Genomic DNA, 23,190 nt, shown 5'->3' with positions numbered 1-23,190 from the left:
ATTTCATTTATGTCTGCCTCATACTTGAAGATTAAGTGCCTTTAGAAGAACAATATTTGTTGAGTCTAATGTTATGACCACTTTATCCCATCTTACTTAAATTGTTCTAAAAAATTATCCAAAATAGATTCAGCCAACTGCTAATGAGTAAGAATTCTTGAGACATGTCGGAAGCTTCCTGTGCAGTCAATCTGTTTATAATTCTAACATACAAAATTTTCCAAGAAAGTTAAAAGAGGTGTTTAGATTTTGAAATTTTTCATTCTCACAGAAAATATTTTATTTTACCATATAAAACTTTGCCAGCTGTGAAATTTTGTATTCAAGATGTAGTTTCTAACTGCCCTATCTTAAAATAAAATTTTCACATTCATTCGAACATTTATTTCCAAGCTGTAGCTATTTATTTGACATATAACCAGTTAACCCCATTGACCACTTCCCACTCCAGACCCTATAATGTGTATAATCTATAGGAGTGCACCGGATATGCAGTAACTATCCGGCATCCAACCTATCCAGCTAAGTTTTTTACTATCCGATTCGGCCGGGTATCTGATTCAGCCGCCCACTCTGAACTGGATATCCGGCTAGTTATTCGATATAGGTAGGGAGGTTATCCAGTGTATATGGGGATTATCCGGAATGAAGCCAAGGTTTAATAGAAAATTTTCAATTAAAATTTCATGTTTTGAAAAATCTTTTGGATGATGTAATTACTTTTCATGTTTCCGTTATTGATTTCTGCTTTTACAATGGGTTTCCAAATTATTAGGGGCACTGCTGGTATTTTAAAGTTTAGACTTGCTTTTTTAAGAAATAAATCACGAAGCATAAACTTTTCTGTATTACTCCTGGTATCATTGTTCTAGTTTTTTAGAAGTAGCAACATTACCAGCCTGCTCCATTTTAAAAATAAGTGAAGTTATTCCAGTTTTAGTTGCTATTAGCTGGGTTCACTAGACTTTTGTACCTCACATTTCCCCGCTCCAACTCCGAAAATAATCAGTTGGAAAATTCACCCTTCACATGGGAAAAGAGCTTGTACCAAGTATCCGAAGAAGCAGTTTTACCCAGCATCCGGCTTAGCCGCTAGTAAACAAACTCGTTTTCTGAAGTGCATTCTGGGTGAAAACCCCGCATTTACTCCAGTCGAAATCAAGAGGAAAAAAGATCCACATTTACCCAGGAAATAAACGGAATGCGGTTTAAAGCAAGTTTTTTCTGGGGTAAAAAAAGGTCCATGTGAACGGGGCTATTAACTAATAACAGCTGTTCCAGTGTGAGGTTATACTAAGTATTTTAGAAATATTTCTATGCAAGTTTAAGTGTCTGCTATAGTGAAGAAGTAACACTTATTGATAAAGTACTTGTATTACAGTTTGTGGTTGAAGTTAAATATTAGATTTAAATTTAACATGATAGTGTCCCAATCAGATAAATGCATAGCTCATTTACCCAGTATTCCCAGCTTTTTGTCCAAAATAATCATTTTAGACCCATTTTAAGCACACCAGCGACAGCTTTACTATTTGTATTTACTGTTCGGTATTTTCCCCCCCTCCCATCAGAAAAGAACATTTGCTATTCTCTTCATTTTCCCTTCTGAACTATTCAAAAAGGAAAAAAGGGGAAAAAATCATGGTCTTTTTTTTAAAGACTTTGGAAGGTGGTTTGTTACTATCTATAAGTCCTCTCAAAACTGGGGTAGGCATTGCCTCCCTTTGCCCCTCATAAACCTGCCCATGCCACTTTGGGGCGGCGAAAGGACTGATACATTCATTTTTAATTTTATTGATGTAAAAAAAAAAACAAAAAACAATTATCACTAAACATCGCCTGAAATTTGGGTTAAGTTCTCATTTTCGGAAATTTTCCAAGAAATGGCCTCCTAACCTTTCCTCTATCATTAAAGATTGTCTAAAGTAGCAGTTTTTAAACAACAACTAGGGCAAGGTCTGGACTGTAGGTGCCCCTATGATTTGCTGTGGGCTTTTGTCTGTTGCTCCATACAAAACGAATAACACTTCACTGCTCATAAGCTGTGGACATCTGAAGAACAACTGTCATCTTAAATGACTGATAGCAGCTCTGCTCTTCCGAGCAAAAAGCAAATACGGCTGGTACAGTTCAAGGAATTGTCGCTGCTGGGAATGTATATGTTTGCTTTGAATTCACAGCCATATTTTGGCTATAAAAAAAATAGGCGCAAAGACTTTTTGATTTGCCCTCGTACATTTCAATTAACTGTTTAAGAATAATAAAGCTCTGCTTGACTTAAAAATTTTTTTCAAGTACTGTAGATATGTGTACTTTCAATGTTGAATTTCTGACTAGCATGATGCAAAAACTTTTTTCTCCTTACTTTAAAATAAAATTTTGTTATTCAGGTTGCATTTGCTCATTTATTGCCAAATTTTGTGGAATGTTGGTGGGATGCTTTAATACTTGATATTCTGCTCTGTAATGGTATTGGAATCTACCTTGGTATGGTGTTATGTCGCAAATTAGAAAACGAAACTTATGAATGGGAAAGCATTAAGTAAGTTAAAGTTGTTTTACTTTTATTCAATCATTCAGTTGCTTTAAATAAAAGCAACAATTAATGTAGTTTCATTATATGGTTTTTAATTATAAGGTTAAATGCAAATCAATTCTGTTATTTATTTTTTCTAATTGCTGTATTTAATTTAACATTCAGAAACAATTCAGAAACCATATGATGCAGTTTTAATGGTTTTAATGATCTTCCAAACATTGTTTTGTAATAATACTTGGAAGATTTTTTTGTTTGTTTAGTGTTCAAATTTTAAGTCTGGCAAAATATTCCTTTACTAAAAACAAATGTTTTAAACTTTTGAAGTATAATTATTACTTTTAAATTCCTTCTTTTTATTTAAGTGTTTTGAGGGTACATTTTATGGACTTAACAACCAATCACTGAATAGAATTTCATCTTTTCGCTTACTTACATTTAATGATGCCACTGCTCTGATCTAAAGGTCCCTCACTCATCTTTAGATGTAATAATCAAATTTCATTTTCATTATTTCTGTAATGTCTATGGTGGTTAATGAAGAAAAAAAAATCACTATCTAATTTTTTTCTTTAGGTCTATTCCAAGTACTAAGGGAAAGATTCGTCGAGCTGTTCTTCAATTTACTCCTGCTAGGTGAGTTGTCATATAATCGTTGTCATAGCTTTCCTTAAACTGCATTAGCCCCATGATTTGGAGGACAATATGAGCATTGATAGGAGATGAAATGTGTTTCCCCAACTTCTGCTGTTGATAGGGGTATAGTGCTTAGAAAGAATAGTGTGCTGATCGACATACGAAAAGTGAGGTCAAAGCTGAGGAAAATCCAGATGGAGCTGCGCCCAGAGAGCCCGCAATGTTTCTCAATCAGACTTGTTTTAAATCTACAATTACATACTAATTTTGCTGCTTGAAAGCTCCGTTTTTCAGATTGAACTTATTTCAACATAAAAGATAGATTCTCAAATAAGTTCTATGTGTGGCATGGGTATTTATTTATTTTTCGAAGCCACACAAAAAATTACATGATTCCTCTTTAATAAATATAGTACACTATAGGATCTTAAAGCAATTTTTTAAAACATAATTTCTTGAATCTTTAGAACTAGTATGTGAGCGATAACAGTATCGAATTTTACTTTATTTCGACAGATAATTCATTATAGCAATTGGTTTGATTTTTCACCCTTCCTGAAAAAAAAAGGAACTGGGTAGTAAAATTTGTCAAAAGCAGATTTTTGGAGAACTGCATGTCTCTTATTTCCTTATTGAAACTTATTATTCAATTATTTCAGCAAATTAAAATATCATTTGCTAAAATATGCAGTTTGAATTTGCAAATTCAATTAAAATTAGAAAAGTTGGTAAATTTATAATTTATTTTAAGATAAAAAAATAATAGTTTTGAGAAGTTTCAAAGGGATTTTGTCTCATTATGGGATCGTGTTTTGGGGTGTGTTTGGTAAAATGCGGGGGGGGGGGGGGGGAGCCTGACTTCTGGGGGTGGGTATCTCTTGCTAAAGTTCCTGCATTCTACTCAATAAATAAATATTCCAGCAATTTATTCAAATAGTAACAGCTAAAGAAGGGGGTGCCATCGAGGGAAGAGGAAGTGGAGAAAGGGCTCATGAGGGCTTTACACCCTCAAAGAGAAGGCATTTTAAAAGAATTAACAGTCTCAATTATCTGAGGGTGGGGGGGCTCAGTAAAATTAAGAGAGGAGGTGCCCTCACTCTTAGGATGAGCATTTCTAGCTAAAGTTTCTGCATAGAACAGCCATTGGTAATTTTGTTAAATGTTTCAGTATTTTTTCTTAAATGATAGCTAAAGCAAGGGTGCGTACCCCAGGCCGGATTGATGGCTCATGGCGGAGATTACACCATTGTCATTTTTGTTAGAACAGGTTTTAAAAGGATTTTAGTCTCATTATCAGAAAATGGCACTACTGGGGGGGGGGGGGGTAAGCTTCGGAAAATGGGGGGAGGGGGAGGGGAATTAGCGCCATCACCTTTGGGAAACATGCATAGAATAACTATCTGCATATTATAGTTTCTGTAATGTAGAAAAGCAGTCATCCATCTTGGTAAGTAAATATTTTAGCAATTTAATCCTAATTATTATTCCCAAAGTGGGGGGGGGGGGGGATCGCTCTGTCCCTCCATTCAAATTTTTACAACAGGTGTTTTAACAAGATGATAGTTTCATGTTTGGAGAATAGCATTTCAGGGGGCTGGGGGTACTTCTTAGAATTTGGAGATTGGGATGTGTTGCGAATTCGCTCTTGGGGAGGGGGGGGGGCACCCATAGCTAAACCATCTGCATAAGCATCTGCAAATTTCAAAATCTATCGGCTGTCTTAGAAAGTAACTATTCCAGCAATTAAATTTAATAACTACAGCTATAGCTAAAGCAGGGATGTCGAGCTGGGGAGGGGCGTGGTCAGGGTGCAGACTAAACCATCAAACATTTTAGAGGTGTTTAAAAAATATTTGTCTCATTCACGAGTTTTTTTGGTTGCTGTGGAGCTTTTTAAAATAGGGTTGGGGGGGGGGAGGGTTCTGTCGCTCTTGGTAGTGGTGGTGGGGCGGGGAGAGTCACCCATAATTAAATCTGCAATGAAAAAAACGCTATCCGTCATTTCGATTAAATCAGCGATTTGAACAATTTAGTCTAAGCTGCGCAGGAGTGGCAAGGAGGGGGACGGGGTTATAGCGCAGACTACATTGTTGAAATTTTTAGAAGAATAAAAGAGTTTCTTTTCTTAAGTTTTCCTCATCTTCAGGAACTTTGAAAAGCAAAGCATTTTCTTTGCCTGATCTGTAACCACTTTTGCACCTTAGTTTTTAACAAGGTTTTTTTTTCTCTTAATGTTGGACTTTGATGTGTCCATTAAAATATGTTAAAACTTTTCAAAAATTTTCACAAAATGCAGAAAAACAACAAAATTAACACATAGCCGCATTATAACTAAATTCCGCATCAACTAATGTAAACTCCATCTAAGAGTAGCGTGCTCCCTAACCGCGCCTGCCCTCTAGTAGATTGCCACAAATTTGTCTGTAAGAATCGTGGGGAAAACAGCGGCGGTCAGCACACTAATCTTTCTAGGCACTATAATAGGGATAAAAGGCCTGAAATTCAAAAAGGATAGCTTAGCCTAAATGCTAGGTATAGAGTTTTTTGGGGACAGTTGTTCTAAATAAATCTCGAAAAAAATGATATTTTATTTCTGATACCGTCTGAGAAATTGAATATTATGAAGTTAATAAGTTTTTTGTGTTCAAGATAAATCTCTTAAACTTGGCTGAAGGGGGAGGGGGGATTATTTTGAGGTTCCCAATAAATTTCAAGTTTGCTGAAGCGTAGTTTCTATTTAATTCTTATTTTTTGTCTTTAAGTGTTCTGTAAAATTTCAACTCATACACTTAAGTTAATTTTTTCTTCTTTGCAGTTGGGACTCATGTTTAGATGGTTAGATCCTAACTGCACTTACATGCGTTTTTTTTGCTGTCTACCAATTGGTATTTTTTTGGCAGGTATGTGATTTAACTTTTGAAAAGTTTTAGTTTCCATGATGAAAATTTAGTGACTTTCTTCTGTTTCTTCTCTGCACTGTAGGTTACCGAGTTAAACCACATTTTTCTTAAAACATATTTTTGAGATTCCACCAGGTCATCCCTTAAGTGTGGGAAGAATAGCGTTGATTGGATTGATTGTGGCTCCTACCTTAAGGTAAAAATTTCTTTTTAGCTCAATATGTACTTATAAATTAAAAAGCAAATTTTGACTAAGAACTTATTTATTAACAGTGAGTTCCTGATAACCCATGTAATAGGGCCAATTTTTTTGAATGATCTACAAATTAGGTATAAAACAATACTAGTGTATACAATGCTGAAATGAATCAATAGCACTCATATATACAGTTAAACTATAGATAAAAATAATTACATTGTATAAAAAAAGTATGTAAAAGTCAAAAAGAATCTCTTTTGATTGCAAACAAATTAGACATGCAAGCAAATCATGTAAACAGATCAAGTTAAATTCAGACAAAAACGTATAGTGAAGGCTTTTTTTCATACAAAATTGGTCTGGTCGTTCATTTACACAAGTAAGGAGTGTTGATGTAAAAATAGTTTCAACTAAACTGGTTTCGATGACCTTAAAACCTTTGATGTCGTAGGAAGGGAGCCCAGCAGCATAATTTTTTTCAACACTCTGCTACGTAATTTTAGAAATCAAAATTAGTCTTCAAGATAACATTTGACTAATTGGAAAACCTAAATCAGCATGTGAAAAGCTTTAAATTAGAAGCTAGACTTAAGAACTCTGAGTACATGCTTCCTCTGAATTATGTCTCAGAAAATAAGTATAAAAATCTCCTTTCTCAGAAATTTTAAGATTTTTTTCTTCAAAATTTTTCGTTTTTTTTTTCCTTATGCCAACTAAGGAATAGTCTGCAGACTTTCTAGGAAAAAAAAGGGATGTCTAAAAATAGATTTTGTGCTGCTAAGTTAAAATGAGTGCATTTTTCTACATTCAGTAAATCATCACCATAATTTTATTTTTTATTTTTGAAAGTTAAAGACCATAGATAATCTACCCATAAGATAATTGGGAGTTTACTGTATTAAAAAAAGGGAAAGGTAAAAGTTGTTTTTAACATAATTTTTTTGTTGCAATTGACATGACTGTTTATAATTGAAAATTTATTGGTTATAATAAACCTCCAAAATTTTTTTCTTTATCCAGGCAGTATTATAGTTATGTCACTGATCCAAGGTGCAAGAGAGTTGGTACACAATGTTGGGGTTTTTGGGTAAGTTACATTATTCAGCAAGAAAGTAGCATCCTGTTATTATTTTATGTGTGACTAAAACCCTGTGACAATTTAGATATTGTCACTTTTCAAAAATGACTGCCTTTTAGCATTTTAATTTACTTAACAAATTTTCTGGGCAAACTTGCTTCTTGATGAGACCAATTTTAAAGATTTCTTCTGAAATTGTTTGCAAGACCCATGTGTGTACACGTACTGTTCAGTTACATTATTGTAAATGCCTCTTAAAGTCCATAATATCAACCATGCACTGCTCAGAAGGAGATATGAATACAGTAAATAAGGGTACTAATAAGTGTCTTCAGATATTCCAGTAGTCTCATTTACCCACCATAAGTGTTTTTTTTTTAACCAGATTCTTCTGAAAAACGTATTTTTTGTATACTTTAGGGCCCGCTTTCAGGAAAGGTTTGAGAAAAATGCCAAAAATTTGGTTTAGTAGTTGCTTTTATGTTCTTGCTGTCAAGAAAAAGAAACAAAAAGTCCCTATCGATGTTATAAGTTGTTCAGTCATCCCCAACTGTTGGCTATTGGAGTTTTTTGGAATCCAACCATACATTAGGGTGACCCTCCATATCCAACAGGTTCATTACCTACATTGCTTCCATTGATCGATTTTAGCTGATGTGATTGAATAATCAGAACCAAATGTACCATATTATACAAATACACCCCCAGTCAAGGTTAATATTTCCAAAATTTTTAAAAATGTGACGTGTCTACATAGTAAAAGTTAAAAAGACTTGATTTAAACATACCCTTCTTGATTAGTAGAAACAAATAGTACAGTAATAGCTCATCTATTTCTAATTCATGTTACTGGAATTTCTTCTAAAAACACAATATTTTGCATTCTCATTAAAATAGTAAAGGGAAAAAGATGGCAAACAACTTTCAGATAGCAGTAAAAAATTTCCCATTCTGAATGTCCTCTGTTCAGGTTTTCTCCTCAAAAAAATTAAATTAACCTATAATCATAAGAAAAGATAGAACTAATTAAAGCAATCAAGTACAATACATACAAGATATCTATTTCAGAGGTTTCCCTAACCCTAACTCGCTATAATTTTTTAGTTGTTGAATTGAAGATAGATACTTATAACCTTATATTCTTCTTTGTAAGTCATTACTTTCTGGTTAACAACTAAATCTTAAAAGGTGAAGAAGTAATAATTGCAATAATCAAATTTAGTCTAAATGATGATTTCCTCTTGAAATTGTGATTATAGTATGCTAATTACTTTAAGACAAAGAGTGAAGACAAAGGAGCAAATGGATATAGTCTAATGCAAATGCAGACTGCTGCTTCCTTGATTATTGAGATGTTTTTTTTCTATGCAGCCTGAATTGCGTGAGAAGAAAAAATTCAAGCTACAGAAAATAAACAACTCTATATGCAGGGAAATAGTCACTATTTGAGACTATGAGAAGCAAAGGGATGTAAGTGACATTCAAAATTTGGAGATAACCAGTACAAATGGAAAGTGAACCTCTCCTCTGTCTTTGAGCAAGATATAATACTAGTACTAGTAGCCCTGGTAGATGCTGCTATACAGCATGATTTGAAAAAAAATTCAATGATAGCCTACTTAGTATCCAAAACTTAAAACTCATTTTCCTCGAAACTTTAAATAGTCCACTTACATCCTTTGGCTTCTCGCTGTCTCAGTTGTGAATGGGATCATTCCCAAAATTTTAAAAGTATTTTTTTTTCTGAAAGAACATGCTTAAAAGCATAGAATCTAACCATTTTTTAAGTTTAATATTTTTTAAAGAAATGACTTAAATCGTTGTGCTTTCATTGTTTACATTTCTTGCTGATGACATCACAAATGATGAAGTGCCATTCTGTGTTGCCATTCACAGAGCAAAATATTTAATTCACATCTTTGCTCACGTGTATTGGTAACAATATGGTTGATAGCAAGCTTAGAGTGCAATTTTAATTCGCTTCTTGACTATCATAACATGGAAACGTGGTACAAAAATGCACCAAAGAGCTATCATTTGTGACGTCATCTAGACCATGCCTTGTTTGCAAAATCGGATGTTTTAAAAAATTAATTAAAAAATAACTGTTGGGATAATGAGAGAATTTTCTGGGTCCATGTTTTTTTTTTTTTTTTTTTTTGCTTATTCTATCAGCTTCAGTGACTAGAAATACTACTTTTGATTGAAAGAAACAACCCCATTCTGCTGAGGAGTCAATACGTTGGCATTGAGAAATGAAAAAAGCACAAATAATATGCAGGAAAAATACAGTAACCTTGCTCATGCTAGATAAAGTGTAGATGAGTGACGCTTGATTCAATATTTCTTTCTTTTATGTTTTGTGCTTATCTTTCAAGTTCACAATCTTTGCAAATGAATTAATTTTTATGAATTTTTTTTTTTAAATTTTGCTTTTAATTTCATTTTTAAAGTATTAATAACTGTTTTTTTTTTTTTTTCTTAATTGAACAGAGCTATCACATTGACTGAAGCCATAATCTGTGCAAAAATTTGGTTTGGAACTTGTTGCTAGAACTCAAGTTCAAAATATTCTACTTTGGTTGCTCATTCAGGTAAACTTGGTTTAATTAAAATATTTAATTGCATATCATTATTTCTGTTTACTAAGCATACTGATTTGTCATTAAATTGCAGTTGGTGATGACATTTATTTGCCTCTATATCTGTGTTCTTGTTGCTAAAGGAAATCAGTCAGTAAGTACAAATTTCTGGAATGCTATTTTCCCTCTTTTTTAAAACATTATTCATGCATAATGTAGGGGAACCTGGGGAGCCTTGACCACGTTTTCAGATAAACATTTTTGTAAATTTTATTTTGAAAATTTAAATATCATATGATAGCACATATTGATAGTACATTCTATTGGCAACAGGAAATATATTTGTGGGTAATGTAAATAATACATTTTTTCTTTTCTAAAATTATTATTTTTTTAAAACTTAGGTTAGCAGGTCAAACCTCCAAGGGAGGCTTGACCCATGGTATGGGAGGCTTGACCCGGGGTAGTGATATATAATTGTAAAATGAGAAATAGAAAATATTTTTTATTATATTATGTAAATATTAAGTATGCATGTTTTATCATGATAATTGAATGTTCAGAAATTATTTTTTAAGATCATGTATACATTAATATTTAGAATTGAATTTATGAATCATTGTTTTCTGGATAAATAAAACTAGATGATTTTTCACATCGTCGTAAGAAGGTGACTTCATGCTCATCATTTAGTACCAATACTTGTGTAACTCGCCCAACAAAATAACACAAATCTCTTTTTGTTGCAAATTTTACAACAGCAAAGTCGTCAAAATCAAATTTATTATTTTCTGGTATAAAATCTTCTATTTCTTCTTCAGCACAGCTAAAAGGTGTGTCAATATTGTACTTCTCTGTGTTTAGTAGCAATAATTTATTCATAAAAAATTAGTATTTATAAAAAAAAATATATAACAGAGAAACTTTTTGAGAAAAATTAACTTAAATTTGCAAATTTTCCTCAAAAAACCAGATTTTTTTTTGGAATAAATCTAGAGAATTGGCATATGTAGGCGCCGCTTAATGTGATCACTTTGGGACAAATACAATTTGATAACAATAACCGAAAAGAATCCAGGAGACACAAAATAATGATTTTTTTCCAATTAAGGTGCATTTATTTTGGCAATCTCAAATTAAAATCACAATGACTCAACTGAAGCAGTTTTAAATTCTAAATTATTAAATTAACAGAATGGAAATATCTGAATTATAAAAAGTTAAAGCTAAATTATTCAATTTTTAATCACATAGTAATAGGTTAAGTAAAATATGACCGTTTTCCCTGACATTCGTAAACCAGTTTCAAAGCACATTCAGCTTTTCTATATTTTCCAGCATGGTTTTGCTTGTTGTTTAAATTTTAACTTAACTTCGTTTTGTTTTCAATCTCGACAGAATTCTTTTAATAGTTTACAAAGTAATGGCAACAATGGAGGTCCTACATCAATGCCTGCAACATTTCCAGCGACTGAATTTTTTTAGGTGCAAAAGAAAGTTTTCTTAGGGGGGAGTCTGTGGTCACTGGGGGCAAAATTTCTGTAGCTTCATTCCTAGAAAAAATTTGAACTGCTATTGAAAACCATAAAATGCTACACAGAAAAGTTAGTCTCGTCATGGTTTGCCCATGTATGTTAATTGAGGAACAAAACGGGGGAAAAAATTGAAAGTTTATGAAAAAGTGATAACAATAAACGAAGACGCTGATTACAATATCCGACTTTTTTAACGTGTGTTAACATACAAGTGTTTCGGGACTTAGTGATTCTGATAACATTAAGCGAATGATAACATTAACCGTGCTCACATTAAGCGGCGCCTACTATATGAATTAATCATTTAGTTTTTGTTATGAATTATTGCAACAAAAATTCCATTGTAAACAATAACTGATAAGTTAATATTTGTTAACAATCAATGTCTTGGTTTTATTATAAACATACAAAATGTATAATAACCATATATATTATCCCCATAAAGTAACTACTGTAATTATAAATTGTTTTTGATAAATAGTATTTCTAGAATTCCTGAACTATTTAAGCAAGGGAGCCTTGACCCAGTGGGCCAAACCTCCCTTACATAGAGTGGGTCAAGCCTCCCCACCTACCCATTTTGTACAGAGTAGCACATGGTGAGGTTAAGCCTAATTCAAGGAACAATCTTTATAATTATAATAAAAGCTTAATATTATAGTATTTAGAAAATCCCATTTGCAAAAGTATAAACTAATTACATTTGCTGAAAAGGTCTTACAAAATATGCTCAAAATTCTTAGTTTTTAGGTTGAAAAACATTTTTTTCTAAATATCTCCACACATCTGATAGCTAGATGGATAAAACTAAGATGGGTGCCTGATCACATCACTAGCTTTGACTGCCATATAGTGAGAAACAGCTAAAATATTTTTAAATACAAAAATTGAAGGGTGGGTCAAGCCTCCCTTATGGTCAAGGCTCCCTAGTTACCCCTAAACTAAATATTTGTTGCATGACGAAAATGTTCCTTAACTTAAAGTCTGAATGAATCAAAATTATTATATGTTTGTGGGAAGTGCATACAAAATGTATGTGTCAAAACATCGGTTAATTGTACTACAAGGCAAAAAAAAAAAAAAAACCTTCAAAATACTTGTGACAACATTCATTCTGATTCGTATGTAAAATGACTTCCTGGATCCGAATATGACCACCGTTTTCCCTCATCACATCCCACTTTTTTGGAAGAGCCTCCCCACATTTTTTTTTTCTGTTTTCAACAGCTTCATTGGCATTATTTTTATTTGTATTATTTTGATGTCATGAAACAACGGTTGCAAAATTGAACAAAAAAATGGGTTAGTAGGGGGTATGGTACCCTCTAACAGAAATATAGGCCTCGCAGTGTGACTCCATACTTGAAATAAAGCAGTTTAGGGGATCCTTAAGCAATTATTTCCACTCGTTCAACAATGCCGTTCTCAGGCTATGGATGGTCCCCGAAGGGGTGTTGCGAGTTGCTATTGCCCTTTCGAGAGCGTCCCAGACATGTTCTACAGGATTAGAGTCTAGAATCTGCTTGGCCAACCCATCGCATGAATATCCTCCTCTTCCAGAAATTCGTTGATCAGAAGAGCTGTATGTGGCCTTGTGTTAACATCCATTAAAAATAACTCAGGGCTAAGAGCGCCCCTCAAGAGGTGAGCATACAGCTTCAAACCACATTCCTATACCTCCCAATTGTCACAGAGACACTCTCAAACACATGGAGGGGTGTGAGGCCATCCAACATGATGCCTGCCCAGACCGTCAAACCACCACCGGCATAACGGTCGATTTCGCCAATATTGGAGGGTAGGTAGCAGGTTCCTGCTTCTGTTCATGTAAACATAGACAGGGCTCATTTTCCTCCTACTTTTCCTACTTTTTCCTACTCAAGTAGGAATTGTCCTACTTTTCAGCAAAGATTCCTACTTTTCCTACTTTTCAGCAAAAAATTCTTACTTCTCCTAGTGTTCACTCTAGGAAAAAAGAGGGCAGGGCACTTTTTTAAAAAGGGCACTATTTCAACGCAGTGTCCCCCCCCCCACCCAAGACCAATGATGCACCACTCAAAACGTACTGAGCGCCCCCCCCCTCCCCCAAAAAAAATTAAGAGGAGAAATAACACTTAAAACACCTTGCAAATATTCAAACAGTCTAGTCTGCACCATGATCACCCCCCCCCCCTCGATCGCCGTCACCACTGACTTAAGTATTAAATATGATTTCATCCAGAAAACGTACTTGTCTGCAGAATAGGGTTAGCTCCCCCCCCCCCCCCCACAATCAAATGCCAACTAAGCTAAGCACATTTTCCATACTCCGTAGGAACATTTGGCAAAAAGTGAAACTTGGCTTTGGGTGTTTTTCAACACTTTTCAGGCCATAATTTTAACTACCTATAAGAGTAAAAAAATAAAAAATTCTAGGCATTTCAAAACCCTTTGAATTTCAATTTAAGAAGAACAGTGTTTAATTACTGATCTCCCCTTTCTACCAAAGAAACTACCTAGTAATGTGCATTGTGCCATTGAGTATTTTAGTATCAAAATCGTGATGAGTGTAAATTCTCCTTTTTTAAATATACTACACTTCAAATGGAATAATTAACTTAAAATACTGTGTGCAGTGCTTCAAAATGCAGTGGTAGCAAGTTGCAAAACTAAAAAGACTTTATTTGAGCTCTATTTCCTTGTAATGGAGTTGTTCAAATTCATAACACAAATGTGTTGGCAGATGTATGCGCTCCTAAATGCAATACATAAGCAGCTTGGGCCAAGCTAAGATTTTTATCTCAGACAATTTGTGAAAATTTAATATATCGGCATTTTAATTTTGTGATTTTTTTAAAAAATCAATTGCATAATATTTTAATTTATAAAGGAAAAAGAAACAGTGCAAGATCATTTTAGTTAGAAAAAAGCACAAATATGTCAAAAGTATGGTTTTTACTGTGTCAATAAGTGTTTTAAATAATTGTTATATGAATCATATAAAAAGATAATAAAAATTCTTAGCAAAAAGGAAAGAATTGAATGAACGCCCAGTCAATGCGATGTTTTTCCATTTCAAACGGTTTTTAGGGGGGGGGCTGAGGATGGGGGTTAAAAATCTAAGATATTAAAAAAATACCCTTGCATTTTAGCCCAGTAAGCTTTGTACTATGTTCTTCTTAGGAAACAATCAGAAAGTTAACTTTCCAGAAACAGATGTGAAAAGATTGCTACAAAATCACTAGCAATGCAGTAAAATTAGCTAGGCCTAATTTCCACGTGCAAACTAAAAAACGGACACAAAGGGCTGAAATTGTTAGGAAAATGTCCTATTCCCTCTCATTGTTGATTCTCAGAAGATCAAGGATGGGAAGGAATGAAACAAAGATCTCTCCCTTCCCAGAGGACCCTACTCCTTCCCACAACCTTTCAAATACCCACCCTCAGTAGAAGGAAGAACATGCCTTTGTTTCCTACTGATAAACCTGTTTGAATTCTGAGAATCTCATCCCCTCTTTGCCTATTTATTTGCTTCCCCTTTTGTTTATGGGGCCGTTTTCAGGGTGAAATTCTGGGAACAAGGATAAGACATGAGCGTTTTTGCAGACGATCGCTGGACAAATAAAATTGCCTCAATATCGCGGCAGGTCGAAACGACGGTTGAGGCATCTTTTTAAAAACACAGGGTGCAATTTCTTTTTTTTTTTTTTTGAAAAGGGCGGGGCGCATTTCGCGATCTAAAAGAAGGGCAGGGCGCATTCTGCTGATATGGAAAAGGGCAGGGTGCTGCGCCCTTCAAAAACGGCCTAGCGTGAACACTACTTCTCCTATTTTTTAGCATGATTTTCCTTTAGAATTTAACTTGAAATTCCTTCAAAAGACTTTGAAATTGATGTGATTTCAAAAAATTTGCATTCAGAAAATGAAATTTTGTTAATTGTAAATTGTTTATATATAATATTGAATTTATTTCATACATGCTTGCTTAGTTATACATGCTTGCAATTTCTTCTGAATTCTACTGCTTATGTTGAGAAAAAACTTAAGTTTTTAAAAAGTATATAGTAAAAAAAATCCATCTATATAAGTACAAACTTTTGATAATTATACTTGATTACGTATGTTACTTTTTTTTTTTTTTTGCTGGCATGTAATGTTAATTATTATATTTGAATTTCAGTTTGAACTATATTTCAAAAAAAAAAACTGAATCCTCCCCCACCTTTTTTTTTTTGTTTGTTTCTGTCACATTTTCGTAAAATTCAAGAGTTTTGTAAAGTAGATATAATTTTCAGTATGGAAGAATGAAGTTCAGTTAAATCAGAGAAATAAAACTTTCTTTTTATGTCAAAAAGTTTTAAATTAGAAATTTCATGTTATTTCTGACCTAAAATATTTTGTTGCAGACAAAGTACTGAGCACAATTAGCTCAAACTTTTTGCTTTCTTTAAATAGATAGGTCTTTAGATATAGTAACATTGAAAGCAAATTAAATGCTGCTAAATGGTTATCATGTACCCAGTACCTCTCTTGCTAGAAACCAAAAAAAAATTCCTCTTTCCTCAATCAACAAAACATTGATTTTGAAGCTGGCACTTTGTAATAAGATAATAATTCTACAATGTTTATTGTTCAATATTGTTTGAACTTGATTTTGATTGTCCTAAAAATGTTCTGAAATTTTATCTAAATTGTATCATAATTTCTTTAAACGCTCTTGCCGCTGACAATAGCTTGGCTCAGGGGCGTCTCAAGTTTTAATTTTTGAATGGCAGAAATTCTGAATTTGGTGAATGATAAATTACAGGTATCATCATATAAATATAACTTATAGTAAAATAGTAGTTTAGAAAACTTCAAAAAAAAAAAAAAAAAAAAAACTTCAAAAAAAAAAAAAAAAACACACTTTTGTAGCAAATTGAACCTTATCATCCAAAGTTTATTTTTTACTTTTCAGTTCATTTTGCTACAAAAGTTTTTTTTAGTTTTTTTAAACTATTATTTTACTTTTATTTATTTTTCTTTTTCTCTGCTTAGTTTAACTTGTTTAACCAAAAAATATTCATTTCAACATAATTCAAAATCTTTTATATTATTTTCCCCCAAAAAAGCGACAGGCAGCATTCAAAATGCAGTCTCTCAAACTCCAAAAAGAATAGTTATACTCCTTAAAGTGCAATAGCCAAGCTCTAAAAACATTCAACTCTGCCGTTTAATTGCATGTCCAGTAATTGTCTAATCCAGCTAATCCATCTCAGTCATCAATATATGTATGCGGAAATCATATTTATATTACTTTGAAAATTTTGAGACATATTTTAATAAAAGTATTGTTTGACAATGGCCTGATCAAAAATAAAATGTCAATTGAAGGCTCATCTAAATTTTGGCATGAAATTACTTAAAAACAATTATATTTTATGTTCTAATTACCTTAGAACATTTGAACAAACATTGTCTGATGCAGAAAAATCCACGGTTTTTATAGATATTTTCAAATATATATTTTTTAAATTTTTCTTCTTCACATTGTTGGATTTATGCCGAAATATTGATTAAAATCGGAATGAAGGAACAATTAATAGTTAATTAATTTGATTATAGAATATTGCACTGTAATCAGGTCTGAGGTCGCATGCCAAATTTCAAAAGAATCTGATTGCAGGAAGTGAGCGAAATTTGAGTTGCAAGATTCCGTTACAAGATACATGCATACACATAAAGTTAATAAAAAGATACATTTGGGTATCAAAAAATTGCAGTTATGTCCCAAATTTGCGAGATAAAGAAATTGTTGGAAAACCACAGTGACCTCCCACTGGAGCACTCTTGGCTTAGCTGCACAATAGCATTTTTTGATGTAATTAATTGTAGAGGATGATATCAATAACACATAAAAAGTCTTTAAAAACATCTCAAAGTTATTCATCCATTTTGAAAGTACAGCAATGTAAAAATCTAAAATATTCAATAAACTTTGATGGCGCAATATAGAAAATTTTCTTGAAATTTAAATTTAAAATAGTCTTTTTTTTTCCAAAATGCAACTCTTCAGAGATTTAAATAAAAAAATATGTATTGAAATGGCATGGATCATAATGGGGTTCATATTTAAATGTAAAAAAAAAAGCTTTCTTTGAATGTGTCACCCCTGCACCAATTTCATTAAAACCCTAAATGGTAACATAAATTTTAGTAGAAAGTTGTATTCATTTTACATTGAATGACCCACAAATTCTTGAGTGAAAAAATTCTTGTTGATTTAAAAGACTTTTCTAGAAGTGCTGCAGCAAAAACTGTAAATTTGATTTAATGTTGCTACTAGTGTATTGAACAAAGTCTCAAAAAAAAAAAAAAAAAAAGGGGGGGGGAGTGGGTTCTGAGAAATAGAATAGCATTTGTTTCAAGTATTTATTCTTAATCACGGGTATCCACCTAAAAGAGTCGTGGCACAGATTGTGTCGTTGAATTTTTTTTTTTTTTTTGGGGGGGGGGAGTGTTTTAAGGGGTATTTGTTTTTTGGGGGGGGGGCTTCCTATGTAGGTTTTTTTTGTGATATTTAGGGTGGTGCACCCTTAATTTTGCAGGGGGCACCCATGTCTTATTTGTCCTTGCTCAGTGATATAACTTTACATATTTGTTCGTATTATGTTCATGATATTGCCTGTCAATCTGCGATACTGGATAATAATGTTTTTCATATCCAATTCTACCGGTAATACGTAAACTGCTTTGAAACAATAAACTCAAATTTCCTATTACTGTGGACAAATATTATATTTCTTCTTCTTCTTTTTTTTTTAAATAAATTACTTGCATGCTTTTAGCTAGCATTTTAGAAGTATTTAATTAAATTTACTTGTTAGTATTTAAAAAAGGAAATTTACAATTTAAAATTAATAAAATTTTCATTTAAAAGAATAATTTTGGAGGAAATGTAACTGAGCTCTAGGATAAGGCATTTAACTAAGGATGTAGCCTTTAAAAATAATAAATTAAAATAGCACAGCCTTATACTAACAGTTCCAAAATGTTACAAGTTTCCAGGGTCAACTATCTAATATTGCTTCGACATATATATTGTACATGTCTTTTGATTCCATGCTTATGAATGATGTTTTATTAGAATTTAAAAAAATGGTAAAATTAAAATAACAAAGATTTATGCACCAACAGCTCTAAAAAGTTGCAAGTTTTACTTATAATTTGACGTTTTTGCAGTCAACAATCTGATATTGCTTCTACATCAGTATTGTACACATTTTTTGATTTCATGCTTACGAATGATATTAAAAAAAAAAAAAGGACTCCAAAGAAATGTAATTTTTAATAACTCGAATAAGAAGTTAAGTTGACCTAAAAAAAAGTGTAAATCGTACTCCAGTTAAGTATAATTATGTTTGTATTTTGTTTGTTCATTTATTTATATACAGTGAATCACCGTTTATACGTTTCTCTTTTATGCATTTTTTAATTTAGTTCCTGCAGAGTTTAATACATATTAATGTATCCTGCTATATGTTTTTTTTTCATTTGTACGCTTTTTTCATACAGTCCCTTCAGAAACGTATAAACGGTGCTTCTCTGTATTTTCATGTAAGATATGTAGAGGCAAGTTAAAAATATGAAAGGAAGTTTTTCATGAAAAATAGTGTTCAATTACTTTTTAATTGTTTTGAAAATTTCCTATTTTTGCATTAAAATACTGGTCCTAGTTTTTCCTACTTTTTGGTAAAAGTGTCCTACTTTTCCTACTTTTTTGCAAAAATATCCTACTCTTCCTACTTTTTGACCGTCAAAATGCGCTATGACCCCTGCATAGGACAAGAATAGTCGTTTAAGCTGAAATGGGACTTGCTATTTGCCTTCCAATATCCGCAAAATCAACCATTATGGAGGAGGGGGTTTGACAGTCTGGGCTGACATCATGTTGGATGGCTGCACGCTCCTCCATGCCTTTGAGAGAGGCTCTGTGTTTATTGCGAGATATGGGGATGTGGTCTTGGAGCCCTATGACAACATTTTGAGGTACGCTGTTAGCCCCCGAGTTAATTTTAATGGATGTTAGCACAAGACCAAATACAGCTCTTCTGGTCGACAAATTTCCTGAAGGTAAGGTTATTTCCTTATCGATTGGCTGAGGAGAACTCTAGACTCCAGTTCTATAGAGCATGTCTGTGACGCTTTTTGGAGGGCAATAGACATTCTCAACAGCCCTCCAAGGACCCTCCATAGCCTGAGTACAACGTAGTTGAACGAGTGGAAACAATTGTCTCCCCCCCCAGGATCCCATTAACTGCTTCATTTCAAGTATGGAGTCATATTGTGAGACTTATGTCTGTCAAAGGGGACGGAACCCTTAATAACCCTTTTTTTGTTAAAATTGCTGTTTCATACCATCCGACTCTAATGGGTGTTATTTATGATTATGCATGTGTATTTTAAATTTTAGATGGTTATTTGTTTTATATTGTTTCAATGTATATACATACCACATTTCATTAAAATCGGTCCAGTAGTTCTGTAAATAATTAACTAAATCAAAAAATTCTCTTAATTTCTTACACCAGTGTACTTTGCATTCTTTGGTGCATCATGCTCCCCAGAAATTCTACTTTTGTAGAAACTCCAAGTTAAAACTTTTTCTGGCAAGGAATTGAACAATAAAACTTTTAGGGCATATAACTGAAAGAGACACTAGCTTTTGCTTTTATAATATTTTTTTAAAACCTAATCATTAGAAATGATTTCAAGAGGTATGTCTCTTAGCCATTTTGGGTAACCCACTGATGGAAATTCATTAGAGAATGCTGCATGCTATTCATAAAGCTCGGTTGAAGGCTTACCTTTTAAATGCCTTGAAAATATTTGGATTTCAAGAATAGCAAGAGCTATTTCATTGAATAATGACTGAACTAACCCTCCAGGTTCAACAATATTGTACAGTTCAATGCTCTTTTGTATACAGTGAAGCATGACTAAAGGATCAATGTCCTGGAATTAATCTGAACTTGGGAAAAGCTTTAATAGATATAAAACAACCAATCTGAAAATTGAAATAGCAACAAGCCCAGATGTAGAATTTTTTCAGCAGTCTTCAACACTGATTCAAAACAAAAAAGCAAACTTCAAGGCAAATCAACATTAGATTAATCCAAATGGGCGCTAGAAATGCTTAAAAATGAGATGCTAATACAGCGACCTTATATTGCTGAAAATGTGACACAAATCTTCATTAGCTGAAATGTAAGCTTTTTTTTGTTTAAAAAAATTTAGTTTTTTTCTCCTAATTAAGAAATATTTTCTTTAGAATCTGATATATGTCATAGTGTCTTGCTGTTTCTGCTACTGGAGCAGCAAGGACAATTTAAAAATTATTTGTGGTATCTTTCTAATGAACGACTTAGTTTGGCTTTGTTTTCTGGTTGATTTCTATCTGAAAAAAATTCAGAAGTTATTGCGAAAATAAGGATTTAAAGTGCAAGAGATCTATTGCGATTAAAACTATTAAAAACCTTGCAGATTTTGTAAAGAACAATAGCTTTTTCCTCCCATGAATATCATTGGTTTCTTTTCTAGCATTCCCTCCAGCAAATGCAAATACAATGTCAACTATTGAATTAGCAATAAAGAAAAAAAAAGTAAAATAAGAATAGCAAATGATGCTGCCCAGCTAAGTGTTAACCTAAATCGAGTATTTAATAGGAGTTTTAAAAATAATTTAGACAATAAGCAGTTTCCTTTATAAGTTAACTTCCGTTATCTGCACGGCTTTGCTCATAGTAGAAAATTAAAAGTACATTTGGTTCACATGTAAGTTTGCAGTTAAAGTCTACTATGTTAATTTTTTTCAAGATTTTTTTTTTTTTTTTGACAGATTTGAAAACTTAGCATGTAGCTTAACAGAAACCAGCAATAACCTTAGAAATATTTTAAAAGAGGAAGTTTCCTTTCCTTGCTTAAAAAGCAAAATAAAGCATTTTTAAAGAATTAAACATTGTGGAAAGAATGTTGCAATAGCAATATTTTAATAATTTACTGAATATAATTCCAGAAAAACTAAGAAAATAAAAGCAGACCACTTTTTTCTTAACAGTTAAAATATTTCAATTCAAATCCTTTTTGATAAAAAAAAAAAAGGGATTTAGATTGCAAAATGAAAAATAAGTAGGTTTTTTAAAAGTTTAAAGCAAAATTTAAAAAAAATAATGATGAAACTCAAAGGAAGTAAAAGGTGTAACCATGGTATCATACAAAAGTAAAAGTACTCACAATCAACCCTCCCCCTTCCTCCTCCGGAAATATACCGGAATTTTGGATGACCAGATCAGTAGACAACCGGTAAATGACATTCACAGCCTAAAAACTGTGTGCATATTTTAAAATATAAACAATTTAAAACACCAAAGTGAACATCAAAGGAAAAATTATTTTTTCAGCGATTTATAGTAAAACTATTAGATTCATCCGTGCAATGTTTTTGAGAATTTTTGTTACCTCTAACTTTTTAATGAAATGTCTGCCTCAGTGAAAAGGTTAATATTGGTTTAGCAGATCCTACTACCTCATATTTTTCCCAAATAACTGAGAATGGTCAAAATTATTTTAATCATTTGTTCTTTCTTTTTTAAGTCATTTGCTTAAGCAATTTGTACTATGAATTTTATTTTGAATGCTTTTTTTCCCCAGCAGGTATCAGAGTGTGATATTAATAAAGATAATCAACCTTCCTTGATTCAGGAAGAAAGTGTGATAAAATCCTCAAGTCATCATCACAGCAAGGCTGTTAAAAGAAAACTAAGGGCTGCCAATGGCCCCATGAAGAACTAGTTCTTTTTAAAATTATTTTAAAAACTTTTTAGATTTTAAAATTTAATAGCTTTTTTAAGTCAATTCCACCATTCCACTTCTATAGTTTGTTGTGAACCTTCAAGGACATTTTCAAGCTCTTGTTAAACAATTTTACATTGGCAGTTTTTCGTACGTTAGTTTACATCGTAAAAAATATTTTATGCATTTTAAGAATATTTTTGTAGTGTATATTAAAATCCATTTTGAAATTTAGTTTTTAAAGTTCATGCAACATTTTGAAGTACATAACATAGTTTTAGTCTTGGCTCCATGGCGAGTTTCTTCTACTTGTTCTTCATTTCAACGAATATTTATTTTTCATACTGAAAATATAAGCAACCTGATTCAAATTACACTTCGTGTTTATTCAAAGCATCCTAATTCATTTAATGACACAAAATTTTAAGTTATTTATTTTTTCTTCAAAAAATATTACATGATTGTATGCTTATGCCAAGGATATTAGTTTATGAAAATTCCTTGATACCTCCTAAATTGTATACTTTCTTCTTACTAGGGTGCCACACAAATATTGAAATAATTAATTTTTTTTTTAAATAGATTGCAGTTGAAAGAGCAGGACTGAGATATTGTTTTGACTTAAAAATTATTTTCCCTCATCACTCCATTATCAAGACATAAAGTCTGCCGAAATTTAAAGAAAATTGCCAGATTTTAAGACTTAGTGAGAAATGTAAACTACAAGAGACTTCACTGTCTGCACAAAGCAAGACATTAATCTGCAGAGCTTGTGAAAGATATCCTTCATTGCTCACTGAAATTCGTAAACTCGCAAAATTTGGTGACTTTTCTTAAAATTTCAGCTGACTGCTGGGGGGGGGGGGGCGGAGGATTAACATTAACAGAGACATGAGCAAGCAATTTATGCACTCA

General features: G+C 32.6%; 1 protein-coding gene across 1 annotated transcript in view; it reads left to right on the top strand.

Annotated features, from left to right (window-relative positions):
• The window catches only part of LOC129217036 (phosphatidylserine synthase-like), a 60,906-nt gene extending 38,631 nt beyond the window's left edge, over positions 1–22,275 (top strand). Inside the window, 10 exon segments of the mRNA XM_054851276.1 lie at positions 2,391–2,542; positions 3,113–3,172; positions 6,005–6,035; positions 6,037–6,095; positions 6,164–6,268; positions 7,292–7,350; positions 9,845–9,876; positions 9,878–9,943; positions 10,026–10,085; positions 22,138–22,275. Of these exon segments, the coding sequence (XP_054707251.1) occupies positions 2,391–2,542; positions 3,113–3,172; positions 6,005–6,035; positions 6,037–6,095; positions 6,164–6,268; positions 7,292–7,350; positions 9,845–9,876; positions 9,878–9,943; positions 10,026–10,085; positions 22,138–22,275 (762 nt within the window).
• The last annotated feature ends 915 nt before the right edge of the window (positions 22,276–23,190 follow it).

The sequence above is a fragment of the Uloborus diversus genome, chromosome 1 (assembly GCF_026930045.1).
Source record: "Uloborus diversus isolate 005 chromosome 1, Udiv.v.3.1, whole genome shotgun sequence".
In the NCBI taxonomy this organism is placed as follows: Eukaryota; Metazoa; Arthropoda; class Arachnida; order Araneae; family Uloboridae; genus Uloborus; species Uloborus diversus.
The sequence above is the reverse complement of the archived record's forward strand: the minus strand, read 5'-3'. Positions and strand labels throughout refer to the sequence as shown.